The following is a 21,591-nucleotide window of genomic DNA, read 5'->3' as shown; positions in this document are numbered from 1 at the left end:
TTCCATTTTCTCATGCCCCTTGTTTCTTAGCTCATTGCTATCTAATTTATGTCACTACTTAACTGAAGCTGCCAGTGCTCTCAGTTACTAAACTCAATGGCCTTTTCTCATTTTTTGGCCTTCTTAAACTGAAGCTTTTGAAACTTGCCTACTGCTTCTTCCTAGATCCTCTTCTCTGTGGATTTTCATGACAAGCTCCCTTCCTTCCTGGTCTTCCTCCTCTATGACTGCTCCTTCTCACTCTCATTGGATGGGTGATTATCTATGTCCAATCCCTTATGTGAGGGAATCTCTTAGAGCTCTGTGCTGAGTCTTCATCTACTCTCTATATACTTTCTGGGTGATCTCAGTAGATCTCGAGTTGGAAGAGACCTCAGAATCCAGCTAGTCTAGGGTCCATGATACTATGGTTTAAACAAATTTTTGAAGACCCACATGTACAAAAACATTTATAGCAACTCATTTTGTAGTGGCAAAGAATTGGAAATTGAGTTATGGTATATGGATGTGATGGAGTACTATTGGTCTTTTATGGGGGGAGGGGATTTGCAAGGCAATGGGGTTAAGTGACTTGCCCAAGCTAAGTATTAAGTATCTGAGGCTGGATCTGAATTCAGGCCCTCCTGGTGCTCTATCCATTGTGTCATCTAGCTGCCCCAGTATTATTGTCCTGTAAGAAATCATGAGCAGGTGGATTTCAGAAACGTCCGGAAACATTTGCATGAACTGATGCTTAGTGAAGTGAGCAGAACCAGGAAAGCATTGTATGCATTAACAGAAACATTGTGAGATGATCAACTATGATGAACTCAGCTCCTCTCAGTAGTTCAGTGATTAAGAATAATTCTAAAAAATTTGTGATGAAAAATAACATTTACATCCGGAAAAAAAAATTATGGAGTCTGAATGCAGACCAAAGCACACTAGGTTCACTTTTTAAAACTTTTTTTTTCTTTCTTTCTCATGGTTTTTTCCCCTTTAGTTCTAATTCTTTTACAGCATGACAAATATGGAAATATATTAAACATGATTGTACATGTACAACATATACCAAACTACTTGATGACATAGGAGAGGGGAAGGTGGTAGAAAAATGTGGAACTCAAAAGCTTACAAAAAGGCAAATGTTAAAAACTATCTTTGCATCTAGATGGAAAAATAAATGAATGTTGAAAACTATCTTTAGTGACAATTGGGGAAAATATTATAAAAAAGGAAAAATAAATTCAGAAATTATAATTTTATTTTGATAACTTTATTTCAAGATAATTGGTTTCCTTTGTAATCTACTTTTTAAATTTATGCATTTAATAACATGAGTCTGTCATTTCTAAAATATACAGAGAACTGAGTCAAATTTTCAAAAAAACAAGCCATTCCCCAATTGACAAATAGTCAAAGGATATGCAAAGGCAATTTACAGCTGAGGAAATCAAAGCAATCCATAGTCATATGAAAAATTGCTCCAAATCATTACTTATTAGAGAAAGGCAAATTAAAGCATCTCTGAGATACCACCTTACACCTCTCAGACTGGCCAATATGACCAGAAAGGACAATGATCAATGTTGGAAGGGATGTGGGAAATCTGGGACACTAATAATTGTTGGTGGAGCTGTGAACTCATCCATCCTTTCTGGAGAGCAATTTGGGATTATGCCCAAAGGGCAACAAAAATGTGCCTACCTTTTGACTCAACAATACCACTACTGGGTCTATACCCTGAAGAGATGGGGGGGGGAAGGGTAAAAAACCATCACTTGTACAAAAATATTTATAGCAGCCCTGTTTGTGGTGGCAAAGAATTGGAAATTAAGTGAATGTCCTTCAGTTGGGGAATGGCTTAACAAACTGTGGTTTGTTAAGGAAGAAAAGTGGAGAATAAAAAACAGAATAGTAGAGAGCTGGATGGAATTAGTGTCTCAAGAACTTGGACTCAAGGTCTGTCTCTTCTTCTAATTACCTCTGTGGCCTTGAACAAGTCACTTAACCTAGGCTTCTGTGCCTCAGTTCCTCACCTATAAAATGAGGAAGGTTAGCCAGGGGGTTATGTCTTTAAATCTATGATCCTACTTTCTATTAATATTACTATTATCCTCTCAGTCACACAGATTCCTAATTTTGGAGTCATCACTGACTGTTCACTCCTCCTTCCCTCAATCTTGTTGATTCTACCTCCACAGTTCTCATCCCACTGCTTCTTTTGATTAACATAGTCTCTACCTGGTGAAGGTTTTTATTACACTTCTCCACCAGCCCCCTGAAATACCCTAACTTCCTCATCTCTCCCTCTAGTCCATCCTTCGCATGGCATAACCAAAACACAGACCTGAGCATGTCATTGACCTGCTCAAAATTCACTGACTACTGTCTTTTAGGGCAAAAGATCAACTTCTTTGTCTGGAATTTAAAATCCCTTATAATCTAGTCCAGTCCATCTTTCCAAACTAATTTCACCTGAGTTCCATTCATGAACCATTTCCCATATGTGACGGTCCACTTCTTGCTTCTTGTGACTTTGCATTCTTGCCTTCTTCTCTGCTTCAGTCAACAACCATTTCAGAAGAGCATATCAAGTGCTAGTGATATAAAGAATGGTCTAAAAAAAAGCCCCATGGGACAGCTAGGTAGTGCAGTGGATAGAGCACCAACCCTAGAGTCAGAAGGACCTGAGTTCAAATGTGACTTGACACTTAATAATTACCTAGCTGTGTGACCTTGGGCAAATCACTTAACCCCATTGCCTTAAATAATTTTTTTTAAAAAGCCTTCCACATGGGACCCTGCTTACAAAGAGCTCAAAGTCTAATGAAACTAACTATAGACAACAGAAGGAAAGCAGTAGTAGTAAAGGAAATTGGGAAGATTTTAACTGGCAATTGAAATCAAGAGACAGAAAGTCCAAGTAAGGGAGACAACCAGTGAAACCACTCAGTCAGGAGACAGTATCTTGTTTGAAGAACAAGGAAGATTGTATAAATGGATTGCAGAATATATAGAGGCAAAAGATGTAAGAAGACCGAAAAGGTAAGGGGCCAGAATATGAAGGGCTTTGAATATCAGAGGGTTTTATATTTGATCCTGGAGGTACTAGGGAGCTACTGGTGGGTGTGTCACGATCAGACTGAGTGGAGAACAGGCTGGGAGAACAATCAGCAACCTTGGTAGTCCAGATGTAGGTGATAAGGATATGTACCTGGGTGGCAGTGGCAGAGGAGAGGGTGGGGTGGTAGCTATAGGACAATAGCACTACTGGGTCTGTACCCTGAAGAGATGATGAAAAAGGGTAAAAACATTACTTGTACAAAAATATTCATAGCAGCCCTGTTTGTGGTGGCAAAGAATTGGAAATCAAGTAAATGTCCTTCAATTGGGGAATGGCTTAGCAAACCGTGGTATATGTATGTCATGGGAACACTATTGTTCTATTAGAAACCGGGGGGATGGGATTTCAGGGAAGCCTGGAGGGATTTGCATGAACTGATGCTGAGCGAGATGAGCAGACCAGAAAAACAGTGTACACCCTAACAGCAACATGGGGGTGAGGGTCAAACTTGATGGACTTGCTCATTCCATCAGTGCAACAACCAGGGACAATTCTGGGCTGTCTGCAAAGGAGAGTGCCATCTGTATCCAGAGAAAGAACTGTGGAGTTTGAACAAAGACAGAAGTCTGTTACCTTCAATTTAGAAAAAAAAAACCCATTACCTTATTATGTAATTTTGCGATCTATTATACTTCATTTTTCTTCCTTAAGGATATGATTTCTCTGCCATCATATTCAACTGAGATCGATGTATACCATGGAAACAATGTAAACACTAACAGAATGCCTTCTGTATGGGTGGGGGGGAGGGAAGCAAGAATGGGGGAAAATTGTAAAACTCAAAATAAATAAAATCTTTCTAAAAAAAGAAACAAAAAAGTAACTGTAAGAGATAAGAGTGCAAAGTCCAGGATGACACTAGGTTGTATTGCCTGGGAAGTTGCCTGGGAAGATGGTGGTACCCTTGGCAATAATAGGAAAAGTTAGAAGTGGAGGATTTGGGAGTGTGAGGAATGCAGGGTGTTGGGTCTTCACAGGGTGTGGAGGGGGGTCCCTAGGAAATCCACTACAAAGGGGAAATGGCCCAGCCAATCACAAAATGGGGAGAGTTTTCCTAATCCCATTCCAGAGATGGCAAACCCAAGATTAGAGGAATCCGGTTCTCAACCAGTCAAGAGTGACCTAGAGATCTTGACCTAATGCAACTGAGTTTGCACAATTAGGTAATTGAATATTGAATTGAATAATTGAATATCACCCCCCCATGACAATTGGGGTTCATTAGCATATCATGCATCAGATGATGTGGGGGGGATCATATTAGGGACATGTCATGAAATGGGTGGACCTCTTAGATTGTAACTCAAACTCTGAGAGCCTATGAAAATCTAAGAGGGAGGGGAAAGAGTTTCTGAAGATTATATGATACCTGCTGTAATAACCCCACCTCATGCCTCACGCCAGATGAGGTACTCATATCCTGCAGGATTTCGTGAATAAAATCTACAATTTTCTCTCACTCTAGCAGGTTTTCTTTCATTCATTTATAACAGGAGGAAAGATGAATTTGAGAGTTGAGTTGGTCATCTATTCCTACATGTCCAACAGGCAACTGCCCAATGCAAGACTGAAGGTTAGTAGAGAGGTTAAAGTCAGTCTAAGAATCATCATCAGCAAAGAGCTAAATGAATCCATGGGAGCTGGCATGATTACCAAGTGAAACGGTAGAGGGAGAAGAGGGATACCCAGGACAAAATCTTGAGGGACATCCATGCTAGTTTTATGACCTGGATTCTTTGTATACTTTGCTCTTACTCACCTCAGAAATAAGCTCTTAAGGGAAGCCTCTTTTGATACTCTTCCTTTTTAGTGCTTTCCCTACCTTCCCCTCCAAATTTACCAGTCATCCACTTTGCGTTTACTTCTATATGCATATGCATTCCCCTGTAAGTTCCTCCAAGGTAGACTGCTTCAGTTTTGGGTCCCCAAGGCTTTTGCCAAACACAGGCTTAATTTTAAGCTGCTGATTTAAGCAGGATATCGGGACCTAAGTTCCTGTCAATCCTAACTTGCTTGTTCCTTAAGATCTCTTTGCTAAAGAGTGAAGAGTGTCTTTCAGTGGAAGCTTGATGGAGGCAGTGGAATGTGCCAATCAGGCTTAGGATAGAAGGCATACCCCAGTTATGTCAGTTCCCAGGCTAGGAATGCTTTTGCCAGGTTCAATGTCCTTCTCCCCTTGCCAAGTGAACTTATTAGCAGCTTACAATCTATACCACATCTAAGTACAGCATGAATGCCATCTGGACAATGGCAACTGTATCTCAGCCTAGATAAGCAGGGTTCACACTGACCCCTTGGAAGATGCCTTAATGGGATGAGCTAATGACAAAACTTCAGGTCTTCAGCATTGGCTTGAAACATTTATTGTGCATCTGTGTGGGTGGCACAGTGCAAAACCCCTGGGGGTAATGGGATAAGAGCAGATCTTTTACCTCAATGGGGCATACAATCAAGTTGGAAAGACAATACAAATACCACCTTACATTTGGGTAGCACTTCACAGGTCACAAGATGTTTTCACATAGATCCTCACAACCCAGTGAGAGGCAAGGCAGGTAACATCTCCATTTTACAGACAAGTAAACTGAGGATAGAATATTTACCCAAGGTTATATGGGTAGTTAAGTGGCAGGGCCAGGGCGCATACATTAAAAAATCCAAAATACAAGGTAGCATGTTAGGTGCCAAATAAATAATACAAACAATAGTAGAAACACAGACTCACAACCATTAAGAGCCACCTTGTCTAAGCCATACATGAACAGGAACTGTCCCTATAACATCCCTGATGAGCAGTCACTTAGTCTCTACCTGAAGACCTTCAGTGACAGGTGACTTCTTATTTGTCTGCATTAAGTGCCACAGGAGATAAAGGATATTAAGTGTGGGGGTGGTTGGGGAAGATTTCATGGAGGAAGGTGCTAGCCCCTTGAAGGGTAGTATCTAAATAAGCTGAATAAAAGGGAAAAGGCATTTCAGGTAAGAGAAACAGTATGGGCAAAGGCACAGAGGCAGGAATTCAAATAGTTTCCATTTGTATCATGCTTTCAAGTTTACAAAGCATTTTCACATGCTCCAAAAAATCCCTGATTAAGACAGGGCAGATTCTTCGAATCCCTATATTATAGATGAGGAGACTGAGGCTGAGAGGTGAAATGAATTATCTAAAGCTAGTAGGTGGAAAGGATTTGAAACTAGGCCTTCCACCTCCAAGGCCGGTGCTCTTTCCACCACACCATGCTGCAAGTGTGGCTAAATTCTGCTTAGGGAATCAAGGGGAGGACGGCTTGGTTTGAGGGGTCACATGAAGGAGTAGCCCAGAAACAGGGAACTCAGAAGTCACTTGTCCAAAATATAAATAAATCAGAATCTATTCTGTGAAGGCCTCCAATGAGGAGGATCCATTAACTGCAGATGATTCCCTCACTGGTGGGGAGCTTTGTCCTTAAAGCTAAATCTGGCTCTGCAACATCTACCTGGTCCTCCCAGTTCTGTCCTTCGGGGATAACTATTGAAATCCTCAGTTATCCTGTTCCACCTATCCCACCCAATTACTCTCTTTCTCAGGCTAAACTCCCTCTCTCCACCTCCTCCTCCCAGTCACCCTCTTCCAGACATACACTTATGTGTAGTAGCAGAAGGTTTTAGAGGTAGACGGGCCAGATTATTGAAGGCATTTCGATATATGACAGGCTATGATGTCTGGATTTATTCAGTATGGAACCGAATGTGATCATACTGATTTCTAAGTCTGAAGACACAAAGTTGGATTGGTTAAGTGAGGAAATTAGGTGCACAAGTTGGATCACAAGGGGCATTAGCCACATAGTGCCAGGTACTACCGTAGCTCCAATTACTCAGCAACCAGATAGGTTCAAACTCCAGGTTTCAGCAAGCACTTAATAAGAAAAATGTGAAGGGAAAAAAAAAAAGCTCTGGAATCACCGGCTTCTCAATTTAGAAGCGGAAAAAGCCTTGGAAGTTATCTAGATCAAGTAAGGTCCTGGGGCTAAAGGGATTTGCTCAAGGTCAAATAACTGCCAGGATTAGAATTCATACTCTTTGACCTGAAATTCAACCAAGTTTCCCATGGCACAATAGAAGGTTCTTAAGAGGCAAAATCCCCTCCTCTAGAGAAACCTCCTCTGCTAGCCCCTTCCTTAAACCTTGGTTCCTGGTGGTTCTCCTGGGAAGCCTACCCTCTAGCTTAGAATCCAAAAGCAGTGCTCAAGTCAAGATCTCTCCACTCCTCTCCACCAGAAAGTCTGGTACAAAGCATGAAAAAGAAACTTAGGCTTGACTCTTGCCTGACACTAACTACATGACCATGAAGAGTCACATGTGCTAATGATCTGTTTCATTTGTAAAACTGAGTTAATACCTCTAGAACCTACCTCACAAGGCTGTTGTGAAATTCAAGGGATAATATGTGTAAAGGTGCTCAAAGTATTATATTGTTGGTGGCTGTTAATACTACAGGGCAAAAGCAAATTGCTGCTTTTCCTGTCCTTGGATTAAAGCAAATTCAATAGCCTCTTCTTTTCCAGTCTTTGATCTCAACTTTTTTTTGATATATTTTGACTGTCTCTAAAAATACTCTGCGACTCTCTAAAATACCCCCAGACATATCACCAGCTCAGTAGATCTAACTAAGGCTTCTTGAAAGCAGTCTGAGTGAAGCATTTGTATTTGGAAGTAACCAGAAGTACTTAGGTGAGTAGGATGGGGTCAGCTAGATAGTGGCCTAGGGAAGCCATGATCAAGTTAATCCAAAAGACTTAGGCAGAAAAGATTTTTTTAAAGAGCCTGGAGGCAGAGGAAGATGAGTTAGTAGGCAATTGCTTACAACAGATAGCCTCTGAGAGCCTCAACTACAGCTTGGAAATAGCAAGGCATGAATCTGAACTGACATGATTGAAGGCCAGCAACACTGGTTTTGGTGTAAAACAAATCAAGTCATAGACACACAAGCTCACCTTCAATACTTTTATAATACTATATGGAATCTAATCATAGCGTGAATTTTCTGGGATTTGAAAAGCTGCAAGAGTGACTGAAGCTTTCCTAATATTTATTCAACCCAGAGTGTTACTCTTTAGTGTGAATTTTCTCATGTGAAATTAGCTCTGAGCTCTGTTTGAAGGCTTTCTCATGTTGATCATATTTATAAGGTTTCTCTCCAATATGAATTCTTTTATGTAAAATGAGCTCTGAGCTCCATCTGAAGGCTTTTCCACATTCATTGCATTTACAGGGTTTCTCTCCCCTATGAATTCTCTGATGTACAATTAGGTTTGAGGTCTGACTGAAGGCTTTCCCACATTCATTGCATTCATAAGGTTTTTCTCCAGTATGAACTCTCTGATGGGTAATAAAATGTGAGCGCAGTCTGAATGCTTTCCCACATTCATTACATTTATATGGTTTCTCTCCACTGTGAATTCCCTGATGTATAATAAGGTTTGAGATCTGAGTAAAAGCTTTCCCACATTCATTACATTCATAGGGCTTCTCTCCACTATGAATTCTCTGATGCTGAATAAGCTGGGTAGTGCCCTTGAAGATTTTTCCACACTCATTACATTTATAAGGTTTCTCTCCACTATGAATTCTCTGATGAAGAATAAAGGTTGAAATCTTATTGAAGGCTTTTCCACAATCACTACACTTATAAGGTTCTTCTCCACTATGAATTCTCTGATGTCGAATGAGGTGTGAAGCACACCTAAAGTTCTTTTCACATTCATTGCATTTATACGGTTTCTCTCCAGTATGAATTCTCTGATGCCCAATGAGGGATGAAATTTGACTGAAGGCTTTCCCACAGTCATTACATTTATAGGGTTTCTCTCCGCTATGAATTCTCTGGTGCTGAATGAGGTGTGCGGTTTCTTTGAAGGCTTTCCCACATTCATTACATTTGTAGGGTTTCTCTCCACTATGGATTCTCTGGTGTTGCTTCAGGCCTGACCTTGCTGTGAAGGCTCTGCCACATTCATTACATTCATAAGGTTTCTCTCCGCTATGAATCCTCTGATGTACAATAAGGTTTGAGGTCTGACTGAAGGCTTTCCCACATTCATTACATTTATAAGGTTTTTCTCCACTATGAAATCTTTGATGTACAATAAGATATGAGGTCTTACTAAAGGCATTCCCACATTCATTACATTCATAACGTTTCACCCTATTATGGATTCTCTGTCTTACAGACTCTGGATTCAGGTTAAAGTTGTGGTTATATTCATTATGTCTCTGAGCTCTCCCTCCTGTGGGAGTGCCTTCATATGGAATGGGGAAATCCTGCACTGTCAGTCCCATATGTAAGGGGAAGCTCAGACCACAGTTTCTCCTATAATCACTGTATTCATGGCCTCTCTGCTCTACAGAGACTTGGTTGGGGTTTATACCCATAATGCTGAAACCTCCTCTGTCTTGGGCTAGGGTACAATTCCTTGCATCACCTTGCTGCCTCTCTAACCTGTTTTCACATGCAGAGACATCTCCAAAGTCAAACCCCTGAGGAATGGCCCATGGGAATCCAGCCAACAAAGTCCACTGTGATGCAACTTCTTCAGACATTTCTGACTTTGAAATAGGCTCCTCCTCATTCTCAATCTTAATGCCATCATCTGAAATGAAAAATAAGATAAATACAGAATGAATACCACCTGTTGTTCCCTGTGCTGAAATAAAATTGCTACTCAATCAACCTCAATCAAAGGGAGAGTACAGAAATTTAAATATGTTTATAACTATTTTAAAATTATTTTAAATATATGTATACTTTAAACTATAACAAATAAAATCCCATTTAAAATGAGAAGAAAGAAGTGAGAGGAAGAAGACCAATTACTAGAAGGGGTAAGAGGTCACTGGATGGGAGCCAAACTTTGATTCAGGAAGTCTCAGGTACAAGATCTTACTCAGAATGTAGATTAGCATGCTTAGGTCATTTAACTGCTTAGCGCTCCAGGGCCCTCTCTAAGATGTTAAAATACAAATGAGATCTGAATTGAAGGAAGTGCTCTACTGAGTTTCACAAACCAGTGAAATCACTGGCCCTAAACCAAAACGAACAATAAATAGTGAATGCAGAGCTTTTATAGAGAGGAAGGGTCTGAACTGACAGTGGAAGTGAGATTTAACAAAAAACAACCAAGGGGTGTAGACCTTTCAGATAACTGCAGCCTAGTCTCTCCTCACTTTTTTACTCCTACCTTTCGGGTCCCATTTCCTTAGCCTAAGCTCACAAATCTTCTCCTCCAAAGAATCTGCAAAACAAAGACTATATTTGTACTAGCTACCTCATCAGGCTATTGTAAGAAATCATTGCATGAATGTTAAGTGTTGTATAAATGCAATTGTACACAAAAGTCCTTCTTCCATACCAGTCACAGACTAGGTCTGCTGTCCAACAACTAGCTAAGATGAATATGGAGAGGTTCATTTCCATCAAGGTGGGCTGCTGTGTGATGAACTTTCTGGAAATTATCATCACAAATGAAAGCAAAAAATTGGCCACCAAGACTTACAGAGTACAAGAATGGAAGTAAAGGGAAAATATGGTGCTAAGAACCATTTTTCTAGACCATAAACATATGGTCTATTTTCTAGACCATAAACATTCACTTAGCAGCTGGTACACCAAATGAAAGATATTGATTCTAATGATTAACATTTCCTACAGAAGTTTCAATAATATAAAAATTCTGCCACCAAGAGGCAAGAACAGTTAAAATAAAGGTTAGCAGCAAATTATCTCCATTAGTCAAGGTCATCACTGGTTTAGAATAAAAATAAAATATATACATACAACACTGCTGAGGAGAATGGTGAAAGATTATGAGTAGTATCACTTTTACAAAACAGTAGATAATAAGTATACAAGAATTTGGCATAACACCCAAGCCAGAGCCTTGGTTTCCTTATCTATAAAATTAGGGTGGGAGGTGGGCATGGGGGGGGGTGCATTTGACTTGTTTAAGTTCTCTTCTGGCTTTAATCTATGATTCTATGAGATGGAAAGTTGCCACAGCCACCAAGGACATTAGTACAGATTTCAAAAGAAGAGGGAATCTCTATATGGCCAAGTCCTTCATGTGTTGAATGTGTTGATTCACCAAGTTCAGGAACATTTCAGCATTTCTTAAAACTAGAATTGTCATCATTCAAAAGGGTTTGGCTTTCCACTATTAACAAAGGAAAATCCAAATAGATAAAGAATGCCTACTTTTTACAATGATGTGCAGTATAACGGACAGCCCAAGAAGCTGGTCCCAGAATTGAACAGGAGGAGGAAAGCAAGCTGTATTACCTTGAGGAAACTATATGATGTTTTTAAGAAAACCCAATTTTGGGGGCGGCTAGGTGGCGTAGTAGATAAAGCACTGGCCCTGGAGTCAGGAGTACCTGGGTTCAAATCCAGTCTCAGACACTTAATAATTACCTAGCTGTGTGGCCTTGGGCAAGCCATTTAACCCCATTTGGCTTGCAAAATCCTAAAAAGAAAAAAAAAAGAAAACCCAATTTCTCCCTAAAACAAAGTTCTATATTTTTAACAACATTCTTCCAGAGTTGCTATAGATGAGCTATAGAGTATAATCATCTCCAAGGTTGACCATCACCCAGAGTGATGGAGAGGGCTATAATCAAAATGAGACAACAACTATATTACCAAATAAGAATTATATGAGAAGCAGTATAAAGGATGTCATCAGAGAAATGTATGATCAGAAAAAGTGGGTTTGTGGCAAAAACAGGGCATTAATAACTGATGTCTACTCAGCTTGTTCCACTGGCATCCAAAAATGCCTCAATATTTTGCATGGAATTCAGGTGGAGAATTTACAAGAGGGAATGGCAAAATGACACAGGATAGGGTGCAACTATGTCTATGAAGAAAGTGACTACATTTTGATCGGTTCATGTGGTTAGTGGATCAGAGTTAACACGGTTATATTCTATTAAGTAACACTTGAATATTTTTGCCTCTATATTCATTAGGGAAATTGGTCTGTAATTATTAGAATATTATTATCTTTATCAGGTTTTAAAAGTCACAGCATACTGATCTCATCAAGACTTTGGGGGCAGCATCCTGTTTTATATTTATGATTATTTCTTTTTGGAACATTCAAAACCATTCAGTTAGGATTCCATCTAGATCAGGTGATTTTTGGTGAAGCAATTCATTGATGACTTCTCTCCTATTTCTTCCTGAGGGATTAATCATTGAAATGATCAATTTCATCTTATAATGCCAAATTCAAAACTTTATATTTCTGTAGGTAATCACCTATTTCCTTTGAATTCTCTCATGTCAGAATAACTACATACAATATTCCCTAATAATGCCCTTCAATTTTTGTGTTCTTGTAATATCTCTTTCTTTGTAATGTTGCTGAACTGCATTTTCTCTTATTTTTAAATATTTAATTTGCTAATGCTTGTCAATTTACTGCTTATTTAAAAAGTTAACTGATCAATTCAATTGTTCTCATTTCTAAATTTCCCCTTTTAATTTCATAATCTTACCCTCAGGCTTTCCCTGCATATTGTGGGGTAGGACAGGTCAATTAGCTTTCCTTATTCAATAACCTCCAGTGGCTCCCTATTGCCTCTAGGAAAAAATACTAAAGGTTCTGTCGGTCATTCAAAACTCTTCATAATCCAGCCCCCTGCTACCTTTCCAGTCTTCTGATAATTTACTTCCAGACTCTTCTATCCAGTGACACTGGTTTTCTGGCTGTTCTATGAACAAGACATCCCATCACTGGACTCCAGACATTCTCTTTGACTATGCATTGTCCCCCCCCACCCCAAATGCTTTTTCCTCCACTCCAATTGACCTCCCTGGTTTCCTTTAAGTCCCAAATAAAACTGAAGCTTCCCCAGCAAACTTTCCCTAAGTCCTCTGAATTTCGGTGCCTTCTCTCTGTTAATTATCTTCAATTTAGCCTGTATAGAGTTTGACTGTATGTATTGGTTATATGTTGTCTTCCCCATCAGACTGTAAACTCCTCAAGGGCAGAGATTGTTTTTTGCTTTTTTTGGTAGCCCCAGCCCATGGTGTCTGGTATATAGTAATTGCTTAATAAATGTTTACTGACTTGAAATGAATTGGTTTCCAAACATACAATAGACCCTGTTCATGGTAGCAAAGAATTGGAAATCAAGTGAATGTCCATCAACTGGGGAATGGCTGAACAAATTATGGTATATGTATGTCATGGAACACTATTGTTCTATTAGAAACCAGGAAGGATGGGATTTCAGAGAAGCCTGGAAAGACTTGAATGAACTGATGATGAGCAAGATGAGCAGAACCATTGTACACCCTAATAGCAACATAGGGGTGATGATCAATCTTATTGGACTTGCTCCTTCCATCAATGCAATAATCAGGGACAATTTTAGAGCACTTGCAACAGAGAATACCATCTGTACCCAGAGAAAGAAATGTGCAGTTTAAACAAAGACCAAAGTCTATTATCTACAATATTTTTTATTAAAAAAAAGTGTCATGGACTACATAATTTTGCTATCTCTAATATTTTATTTTCTTCTCAAGGATATGATATCTCTCCCAACACATTCAATTTCGATCAATGTATAGCATGGAAACAAACAAAAAAAAAGAAATGTTAGCTGCTGTTATTGTTATGGTTGGCAATATCTAGCAAGGGAAGCAATGATTCCAAAGAGCCTCCTGGATTTCATCAAGAATAGGTGATATCCCTCAATTGACAAATGGTCAAAAGATATGCAAAGGCAATTTACAGATGAGGAAATCAAAGCAATCCATAGCCATATGAAAAACTGCTCTAAATCACTAATTATTAGAGAAATGCAAATTAAAGCATCTCTGAGGTACCATCTCACACCTCTCAGATTGGTCAATATGACCAAAAAGGACAATGATCAATGTTGGAAGGGATGTGGGAAATCTGGGACACTAATACATTGTTGGTGGAACTGTGAAGTCATCCAACCTTTCTGGAGAGCTATTTGGAACTATGCCCAAAGGGTAATAAAAATAAAACCTTTTGATTCAGCAATACCACTACTGGGTCTATACCCTGAAGAGATCATGAAAAAAGGGTAAAACATCACTTGTACGAAAATATTCATAGCAGCCCTGTTTGTGGTGGCAAAGAATTGGAAACTGAGTGAATATCCATCAATTGGTGAATGGCCGAACAAATTGTATAGGTATGTGATGGAACAGGAGGGCTGGAAATTCAGAGAAGGCTGGAAGGATTTGTATGAACTGATGCTGAGTGAGATGAGCAGAACCAGAAGAAAACTGTACACCCTAACAGCAACATGGGGTTGATTATCAACCTTAATGGACTTGCTCATTTACAGATCAGTTCCTTAACTGATAAGACTATTAAATTAGTAGATGAAGGGAATGTTGTGGATAGAGTTTTCCTAGATTTTAGCAAAGCTGTTTTTTTTAAAAATGAAATATACTGTTCTTATGGAGAAGACAGAAAAGAGTAAACTGGATACTAATAAAGTAAGATGCATTCAGCAGTGGTTGGAGGTCTGAACTGGAAGAAAGGATGGTTGTTAATAGGTCACTGTCAATGTGGCAGGTCTCTATTGCAGTGCGCCAGGGATCTGTGCAGTTTAATGCTTTACTCAGTGATGAAGAGGAAGGCAATGGATGGCAGACTCATCAAGTTTGAAGATGGCACAACACTAGGAGAGACACAGAGCTGGGTTGTATTAAAAATAATAAAATTTAATAGGAATAAAGAGGAGGTCTTCAGCACAGATGAGGGAGCCAAAGGTAGGAGGCAGCTTGTCTGCAAACCTTCTGGGAGTTTCTATGAACTGCTAGCTCAATGGGTCAGCAATGTGTTGTTCGAGGTTGACCCATTCCCCTCAGCTGGTGTGCTGAGATCAGTGCTGAGCATGAGGCAAAAGTTGACGGCTTTGAGGCTTTGAGTACATATAGCATCCAAAGGTTTGAGTATTTGTTGAGTTAAGTGTGTGTATGACTCCATAAAAAACTTTTTTAAAAGCAAAATTTGACTTATTTTAAAAAAATCACTTCACTGGGATGTAATAGAGTAAGTAATGGAATAAGTAATGAAGTAATGGAGTAAGATTCTGTAGGTAGGGCATAAACTTTCAAAGAGTAAGGGAAGGATGATTAATAAAGAAAGAGAACTGCTGAGCTCAGGAGGACAGAGAAAACAACAAGGTCTGGGGCTCTCCCCACTAAAGGGGTGACTGGAAAAGGAACCCAAAAGTAACTACACAGTTCCCTGACTCACCTGCCCAGGTGGCCTGCTCCTCTCTCCGTTCTATGCCTTGAAGGTCTGGGATCCATGGCACTGCCTCTTGTTCCAGCTTGGAAATCACATCAGGTTTGGAGATAAGAATCCCTGCTCAAAGGGAAAGGAAGACAGGCTCAGGACACAAGTCCATGATGGGTAGAAAGCAAAGGGGAAATGCCCACAGATGTTACAATGAGGAGCGGCTGGGGAACCATTGAAGAGGTACATGGATGTGAGGCAAGAATAGTGAAACTGAGGGCATCAATGCCATAACTAGCGTTTGGGTTGGGCCTAGAACATTCAAATGCATTTGCCTTTGACCTCCTCAGAGCAGGTAAATGAACCAGGGATCAATACTAGGACACTGGGAATAAAATAGAAAGGAAGGAAACTGGGAGGCTGGGAACAGTCAATAGCATTAGTTATGATTTCAACCCCTGCAAAGACCAAACCCGTCACCTGGGAACAGGGCCCAAAGGTGTTGGGACCGTACAAATTCTGTGGTCAACTGAAGTTAACTTGATGACTTTTCAGAGTCAAAAGTGATCAAAGGGAAAGGAAGAACTTCTACATGAGAACAGACCATGTGGGACATCCTCTTTGTCTGAAAGGTGAACATGGAAAGCCATTATTTCTGTGATACTTCAAAAGATCTCAGATTTCATCTACATGAACATTTCTTTCGCCAACTCAGAGAGTACCCCCATGATACCTGGGGTTTCTGGAACTATAAAGGACAAAACAGATCAACCACAGAGCAGCCAGTTTCCTCCAAATTGAGCTAGGCTGGCCTGACTGCCAGAAAATCTGCCCTGGGACTTGACTGTGGCCTTTCCAGAGAAGCAGGAAATTTATTCTTCACTGGCATAGCCTTCCTTAAAGAAGCTGGATTAAGGCAGTAGTGAAATCAGGTTTTCATGTACATTGAAGAACAATGTTTTAGAAAATTGCCATGGGTACAGAGAAAATTAATATGGGAGGCTTCATTTTTAGCTGAAAACCTAAACTTCTATTAAACAGGTTAGAGGTGGCATAGTGGATAATGAGCTGGACTTGGAGTTAGGAAAACTTGAGTTTGAACCCTAATTTATTAGCTGGGTGTGACTCTGGCTAAGTCACTTAACTGGATTGCTTTAGTCTTCTCATCTATAAAATGGAGTTAATAATAGCACCTACCACAGAGGGCTGTTGTGTGAGAACCAAAGGTGATAATATCATGCAAAATGCTTTGTAGACCTAAAAGAACTAAAGAAATGATAACTGATTTCTTTCTTTTTATTCCAGATAACACTGCTTTTTGTTATAGAAAAAAAATTTAATTTATCTAACCAAATCCATCCACTTATTTTTCTGACATTTTTAACGAATTGCTAAAATTTTTCCTTGTCATAATTATTAAAGCAACATTTCCTTTTAGACTGAAAATGATTTTTAAAACTATTTAGATCATTGATCCATTTGGAATTGATTATGGCATATGGTAAGATAAGTAATGCTCCCCTGTTATCATTCTGCTTTCAGGGATTCAGGGTTCATAGCTTCTTCCTTCATTTTCTATAATCTAGAATTTCTCAAACATGGGTTTATTGTATACTTTGGATTCTAATTTTGGATGATTCATTCTATCTTTTTGTAAAACTACACTACAAGACAGCTTGTTAATTCTTGGTGCTGACACTGGCATTGGACTTTTTTTTGGCCAAGGGCTTTATTTATTATGGTTATTTATTTTTTATTATGTCATTTGAGTCCCATACTCACATTTGGAAGTAGATTCTACATGTATTATCTCCATTTTACAGATCAGGGGACTAAGGCTTGAAAATGTAAAATGACTTGTCCACCTAGGGTTACATGGTTGAAAAGTGTCAGAGAAAAGGTCTGAACTTGTCTTCTGACTGGCCCTCTGCCTTGGGGAGGTCCAACAATGCAGGCCCCTACTGCCTTTCCCAAGGTCTACAAGATGCTTCTTGATACTCTTTCCAGTGGTTGCTTGTCTTTACAACGCAAACAGTATTGGTCCTGTCATAGAACCAACATCAGATGGCAAGGAAATGTAAACTGCCTACTGGGCTTCACAACTATTAACCAATTTGGTAGCCTAGAATAGCTGCTGAGTCAGGAAAAAAGCCAGTCCTTACCAAGTGAGGTGATATTCATGTAGTTCTCAAGCATCACATCCCGGTAGAGGGTCCTCTGAACAGGGTGTAATCGATCCCATTCCTCCTCAGTGAAATACACTGCCACGTCATCAAATGTCACTGACTCCTAAAACATCAAAGACAATCACCATCATGAAAGGGCAAGGGTGGGGTGTTAGAGACCAGAGAGCGATATGCTGTGGTATCAAGTCATAACCGAAAAGGCAACAGAAACAGGAGACCTGTGCCCCCTGGCCTGTGTCTGCCACGCTTCTGCTGTACAGTTTCAGGCAAGCCTTCAACCCACCTGGACCTCATGAGTCAAATGTGGATAACCATTTGTAAAGGCCCAATTCCAAAATAATGGTAATCAATGGTATTAGTCCAAGCTACTGGGACAGGGAACTGGGGCTCAGGCCCCTAGAAGTGACACAACGTAAAATGGAAAACTGAGGAAGGACAGAGGAAGCCATAATTCACCTGAGTCCTGAACGTCAGGAATGGAGCTGCCATCACCTTTCCCTCTGGGTCCTCTTGGGCACCTTGGGCTGGGTGGGAAATTAAACTGGAACTGCAGGAATACAAAGTAGCCAAGAGTTAGATGAGTCCAGGACTCTTTGCCATCAAAGGATTCTGGGAAACCAAGTAAGAGCCTCTTCCAAGCAGTCTCTTACCTGTTCTGATACAGCTCTCCATCAACAATTACTGTTGAATGTCTAGCAGTCCATGACATTCATCTAGTGGGGAACAAGGAGAATCTTTGCCAGGGGGGTCAGAGCTGAACAACCAGAATGTAAGAAGGTCAATGGCCAGCCCCCAGTAGCTTGGCACATGCTTGTTTGCAGCATGTAGCTAAAGTTAACCCACCAAGTCCTATGGAACCTCCCTCAGATCAGAGGAGGAAGGAAGGAGACATATTCTGCAGGGCCCAGGCTGGATCCTCATTGAACATCAGGCAGCCAGAAGTTAAGTGTCCCAGGTAGGGAAATCTACTGCCATGTTCTTGGATAGGACAATGGAATGGGCCAGATCATGGGGCTCTAGCCCTTCTGAGTTCCACTTTCAGAAGTGGCAGGGCTGAACTTAGGCAAAAATCTGATAGCAGCTAAAAATTGGTTTTTCATACCCTCCCATCTCTATCTTCTGTTATATCCTTAAAGGATCTTAGAGCTACAGTTGGAAGGCCCTCAAAGGCCATCTAGTCCAGCTTTTCATTTTTTAGGTGAAGAAACTGAAGTCCAGGGAAGTGAAGTGACTTGACCAAAGTCACACAGTTAGTAAGCATCAGAGGTAGGATATGAACTGTGTCATCTGATTCTAGAGTCGATGCTCTTTCCATTTAAGGCCCAGATGTCTACTCTGAGTAGTAATAATGACAGCAGCAGCCAGCTACATGGCCTTAATTAAGGTGTACAAAGCACTTAACAAACAGAATGTCATTTTACCTTCCCAACTACCTGGGGAGTCAGGTATTATTATCGTTCCTATTTTACACATAAGAATAGTAAAGCAGACAGAGGTCAAGTGACATACTGAGGGTTGTTCATACAGTCAGTCCTAAGTGTATGAGGGTAGATTTGAACTCAGGATTTCCACTGCATTTAATGTTCTGAAGAGAAATATAAGCTTCTAGAGTCATTTCTGTCTTTCAATTACTAGTCTGAAATCCCATCTGCCACTCAATGAAGGGGAGAGGAGACAACTTCCTCTTCAGAAGTGAGGGAATAATTCTCATGTTATGCCAGGGCCAGTTTGCAGCCCTCCATTTTGTGCAATGCAAGTTTGTAATATCCAGGAATGAGGGCTACTAGGAAGCTTCCATAGGTTACTATGTAGAGCAAGACCCTCTGGGTAACATGGAGGATGGTGGGCCTTTTTCCCCTAAGTGGGAATCCCACTTAGGAGAATCAGTTTATTTTGGAACATGCAGAAAGAGAAGAGGCTTTCTCTAATAACTTGGCCTGGTCCTTGGGGCTGTTTTGTGCAAATCTAAACTTTTCATCATTGCCCTGAAATATGTCAAGGTGGCTCTTACCTTTGTAACACTTGCTTCTCATGTTCAGCACCATAAGGGATATCTGGTTCAACTTGATCTCTTTGAGTTGTGTGAAACAGTGCTTTGAGAGGGCTCTTGTTCCTACAATGACTATTACTGAAGGATCCCCTACTCACCTCCAAAAGCTAAGATTTACTCAAAGCTGAAAAGCCTTGGCAAAAGTTGTGTGGTCCTATTTCTTTTGTTTATTAAAAGAAAAGTGCGCTGCAGATGGGGTAAAAGTGTGCTGGTTTACAAACAAAAAGTTGACTATATAAAAAGTTGATGTTTTAAAATAGCTTATTTGGTCCATTTCAAATATCTTAGTTTAAAATAAGAGCCATAAGGACAGCCCTTGAAGCTATATGTTGCTTTATCTCTTAGTTTTCAGTAGTTCATGAGAACGAGGAACAAATATGACTAGAAAAGGCTGTTGAGATTATAGCAAAATGTTAAATGCCGTTAAATAAATGGCTGTGGAATTAGTGTTGCCAATAAAGCCATGGTGGGGGTGGGGGTGGGGGGGTGGCAATAGGTTGAAACTGGAGCCTGAAAGCTGCTTGGCTCTTTCAGCAATGAAGTGTGTGGACCTCCAGGTCGTACAAGTGAAGATAGGAGAAATGGCTGTGAAAAATCAAAAACAAAAACAAACAAAACAGAATGTTCCCTTGAGTACAACATCTGTTGTTTTAGATTAGGAATAATTTCCTGTTTTCATGGAGCCAAAGAAAGTGGTTCCTCCTCTTCTTTTCCCCTATTTGATCCTAAGTTGTCAACCTTCCTCACAGAGCTTGCCATTTGAAAGGCCTTGTACCAAATACAGAAACATGGATCAGCATAATGAGACCAGCTTGGTTGCATTTCCTCGTTTTACAGAGGTGGAAACTGAGGCTTAGATGACACACGGGAAGCAGCATCCTAGCTGTAGAGCTAGGCAGGGCGTCAGAGACTCGCTAGTCCCAACTCCTTTCTTTTCTGCAGGGGAAAGTGATAGGTGAGGAGCCAAAGTGACATGGTGGAGGTCCCTGGTGAGGTGAGCCCTACAGTGAAGGGCTGACTTCGGGGACTGGTCCAATGGAGAGGAAACACACCCAAAGGCAGGCAGTGATTTGCCCAAGGGCACACGGAGAATCTCAAGCTGGAAAGGCCTGGAAGGCGACCCCCCTGCATTTGACAGAGGGAGAAACTAAGGCCCAGGGACGAGTGATGGCTCAAGGTCATCCCGGGCATCGATGGCAGAGGCAGGACTCGCCGCCTGCGCCCAGGCCCGGGGCACAGCAGGCGCCTGCTGCCTGCCCGGCTGTCAGGGCGGAGTCCTTAGCAGGCACGGCACGGGACAAAAGGAGGGGGGCTGCTGGTGCCGAAGACATGGCCCCTCGTCCGGGAGAGGAAACAGGAAGAGTGGGAGGGAGGGAAAGAGGAAAGGGCGGGGAAGGGGGAGGGAGGGTGGACGGCCGGACAGAAGGAGGGAAGGAGGGAGGGAGAAAGAGACAAAGAGAGCGAGCGAGCGAGCGCGAGGAAGGAAAGGCAGCCAGCCCGCCCAGCCCCACTCACCTGCGAGCAGCCGAGCCGACGGACGATGGCGGGGCCGGAAGTGTGGCCCCACCCCCAAGCGCCCGCCCCCAGGGGCCCGCCACTTCCGCTGCCTCTCTAGGACGCCTCGGAGGTCTGCGCGTGGCGCTCGCCGTTCCTCGCACACCTGGCCAGCTGCAGGCTCCTGGGAGGAGGTGGGGGCCGTGGGGCGCGGAATGGTGCATACACTGCCGAGCCCAGGAGACCTTTTTGCCGGACTGGGACATATCCCCGGACGGTCCCTGTCCTCTCCTACCTAGCTGGCCGTTCCCGCTCTGTCTCCTTTATTGAATGCTTGCCGGATCACAGCCTCGCGGTTAGCAGAAGTGTCCTTCAGGGCTCTGGGTCCTTTTCTCTTCTTCCAGTACCCTATTTCACTTGGTGACCGCCTCAGCTTCTATGCATTGAGCGACCATGTCTATGGTGATGACTCTCACATCTGCC

General features: G+C 41.3%; 1 protein-coding gene across 8 annotated transcripts; it reads right to left on the bottom strand.

The window, feature by feature from the left end:
• Positions 1 to 3,874: 3,874 nt before the first annotated feature.
• LOC141503444 (uncharacterized) lies at positions 3,875 to 21,202 on the bottom strand. Of its 8 annotated transcripts, XM_074208688.1 has the most exons (7): positions 21,130 to 21,170; positions 19,576 to 20,199; positions 18,215 to 18,318; positions 18,021 to 18,111; positions 17,541 to 17,667; positions 15,397 to 15,507; positions 3,875 to 9,738 (listed from the first exon to the last, which is right to left on the bottom strand). In XM_074208688.1, the coding sequence occupies exons 3-7, from the start codon at positions 18,271 to 18,273 to the stop codon at positions 8,195 to 8,197; spliced, it is 1,932 nt and encodes a 643-aa protein (XP_074064789.1). In that variant the 5' UTR covers positions 18,274 to 18,318; positions 19,576 to 20,199; positions 21,130 to 21,170; the 3' UTR covers positions 3,875 to 8,194. The 8 variants fall into 8 exon arrangements, with proteins under 8 accessions (XP_074064789.1, XP_074064791.1, XP_074064794.1 ...); XM_074208690.1 differs by lacking the exon at positions 19,576 to 20,199 and having other exon boundaries at positions 21,130 to 21,166; XM_074208693.1 differs by lacking the exon at positions 19,576 to 20,199 and having other exon boundaries at positions 18,215 to 18,277; positions 21,130 to 21,153.
• Positions 21,203 to 21,591: the final 389 nt, after the last annotated feature.

The sequence above is a fragment of the Macrotis lagotis genome, chromosome X, assembly GCF_037893015.1.
Source record: "Macrotis lagotis isolate mMagLag1 chromosome X, bilby.v1.9.chrom.fasta, whole genome shotgun sequence".
In the NCBI taxonomy this organism is placed as follows: domain Eukaryota; kingdom Metazoa; phylum Chordata; class Mammalia; order Peramelemorphia; family Peramelidae; genus Macrotis; species Macrotis lagotis.
The sequence above is the reverse complement of the archived record's forward strand: the minus strand, read 5'-3'. Positions and strand labels throughout refer to the sequence as shown.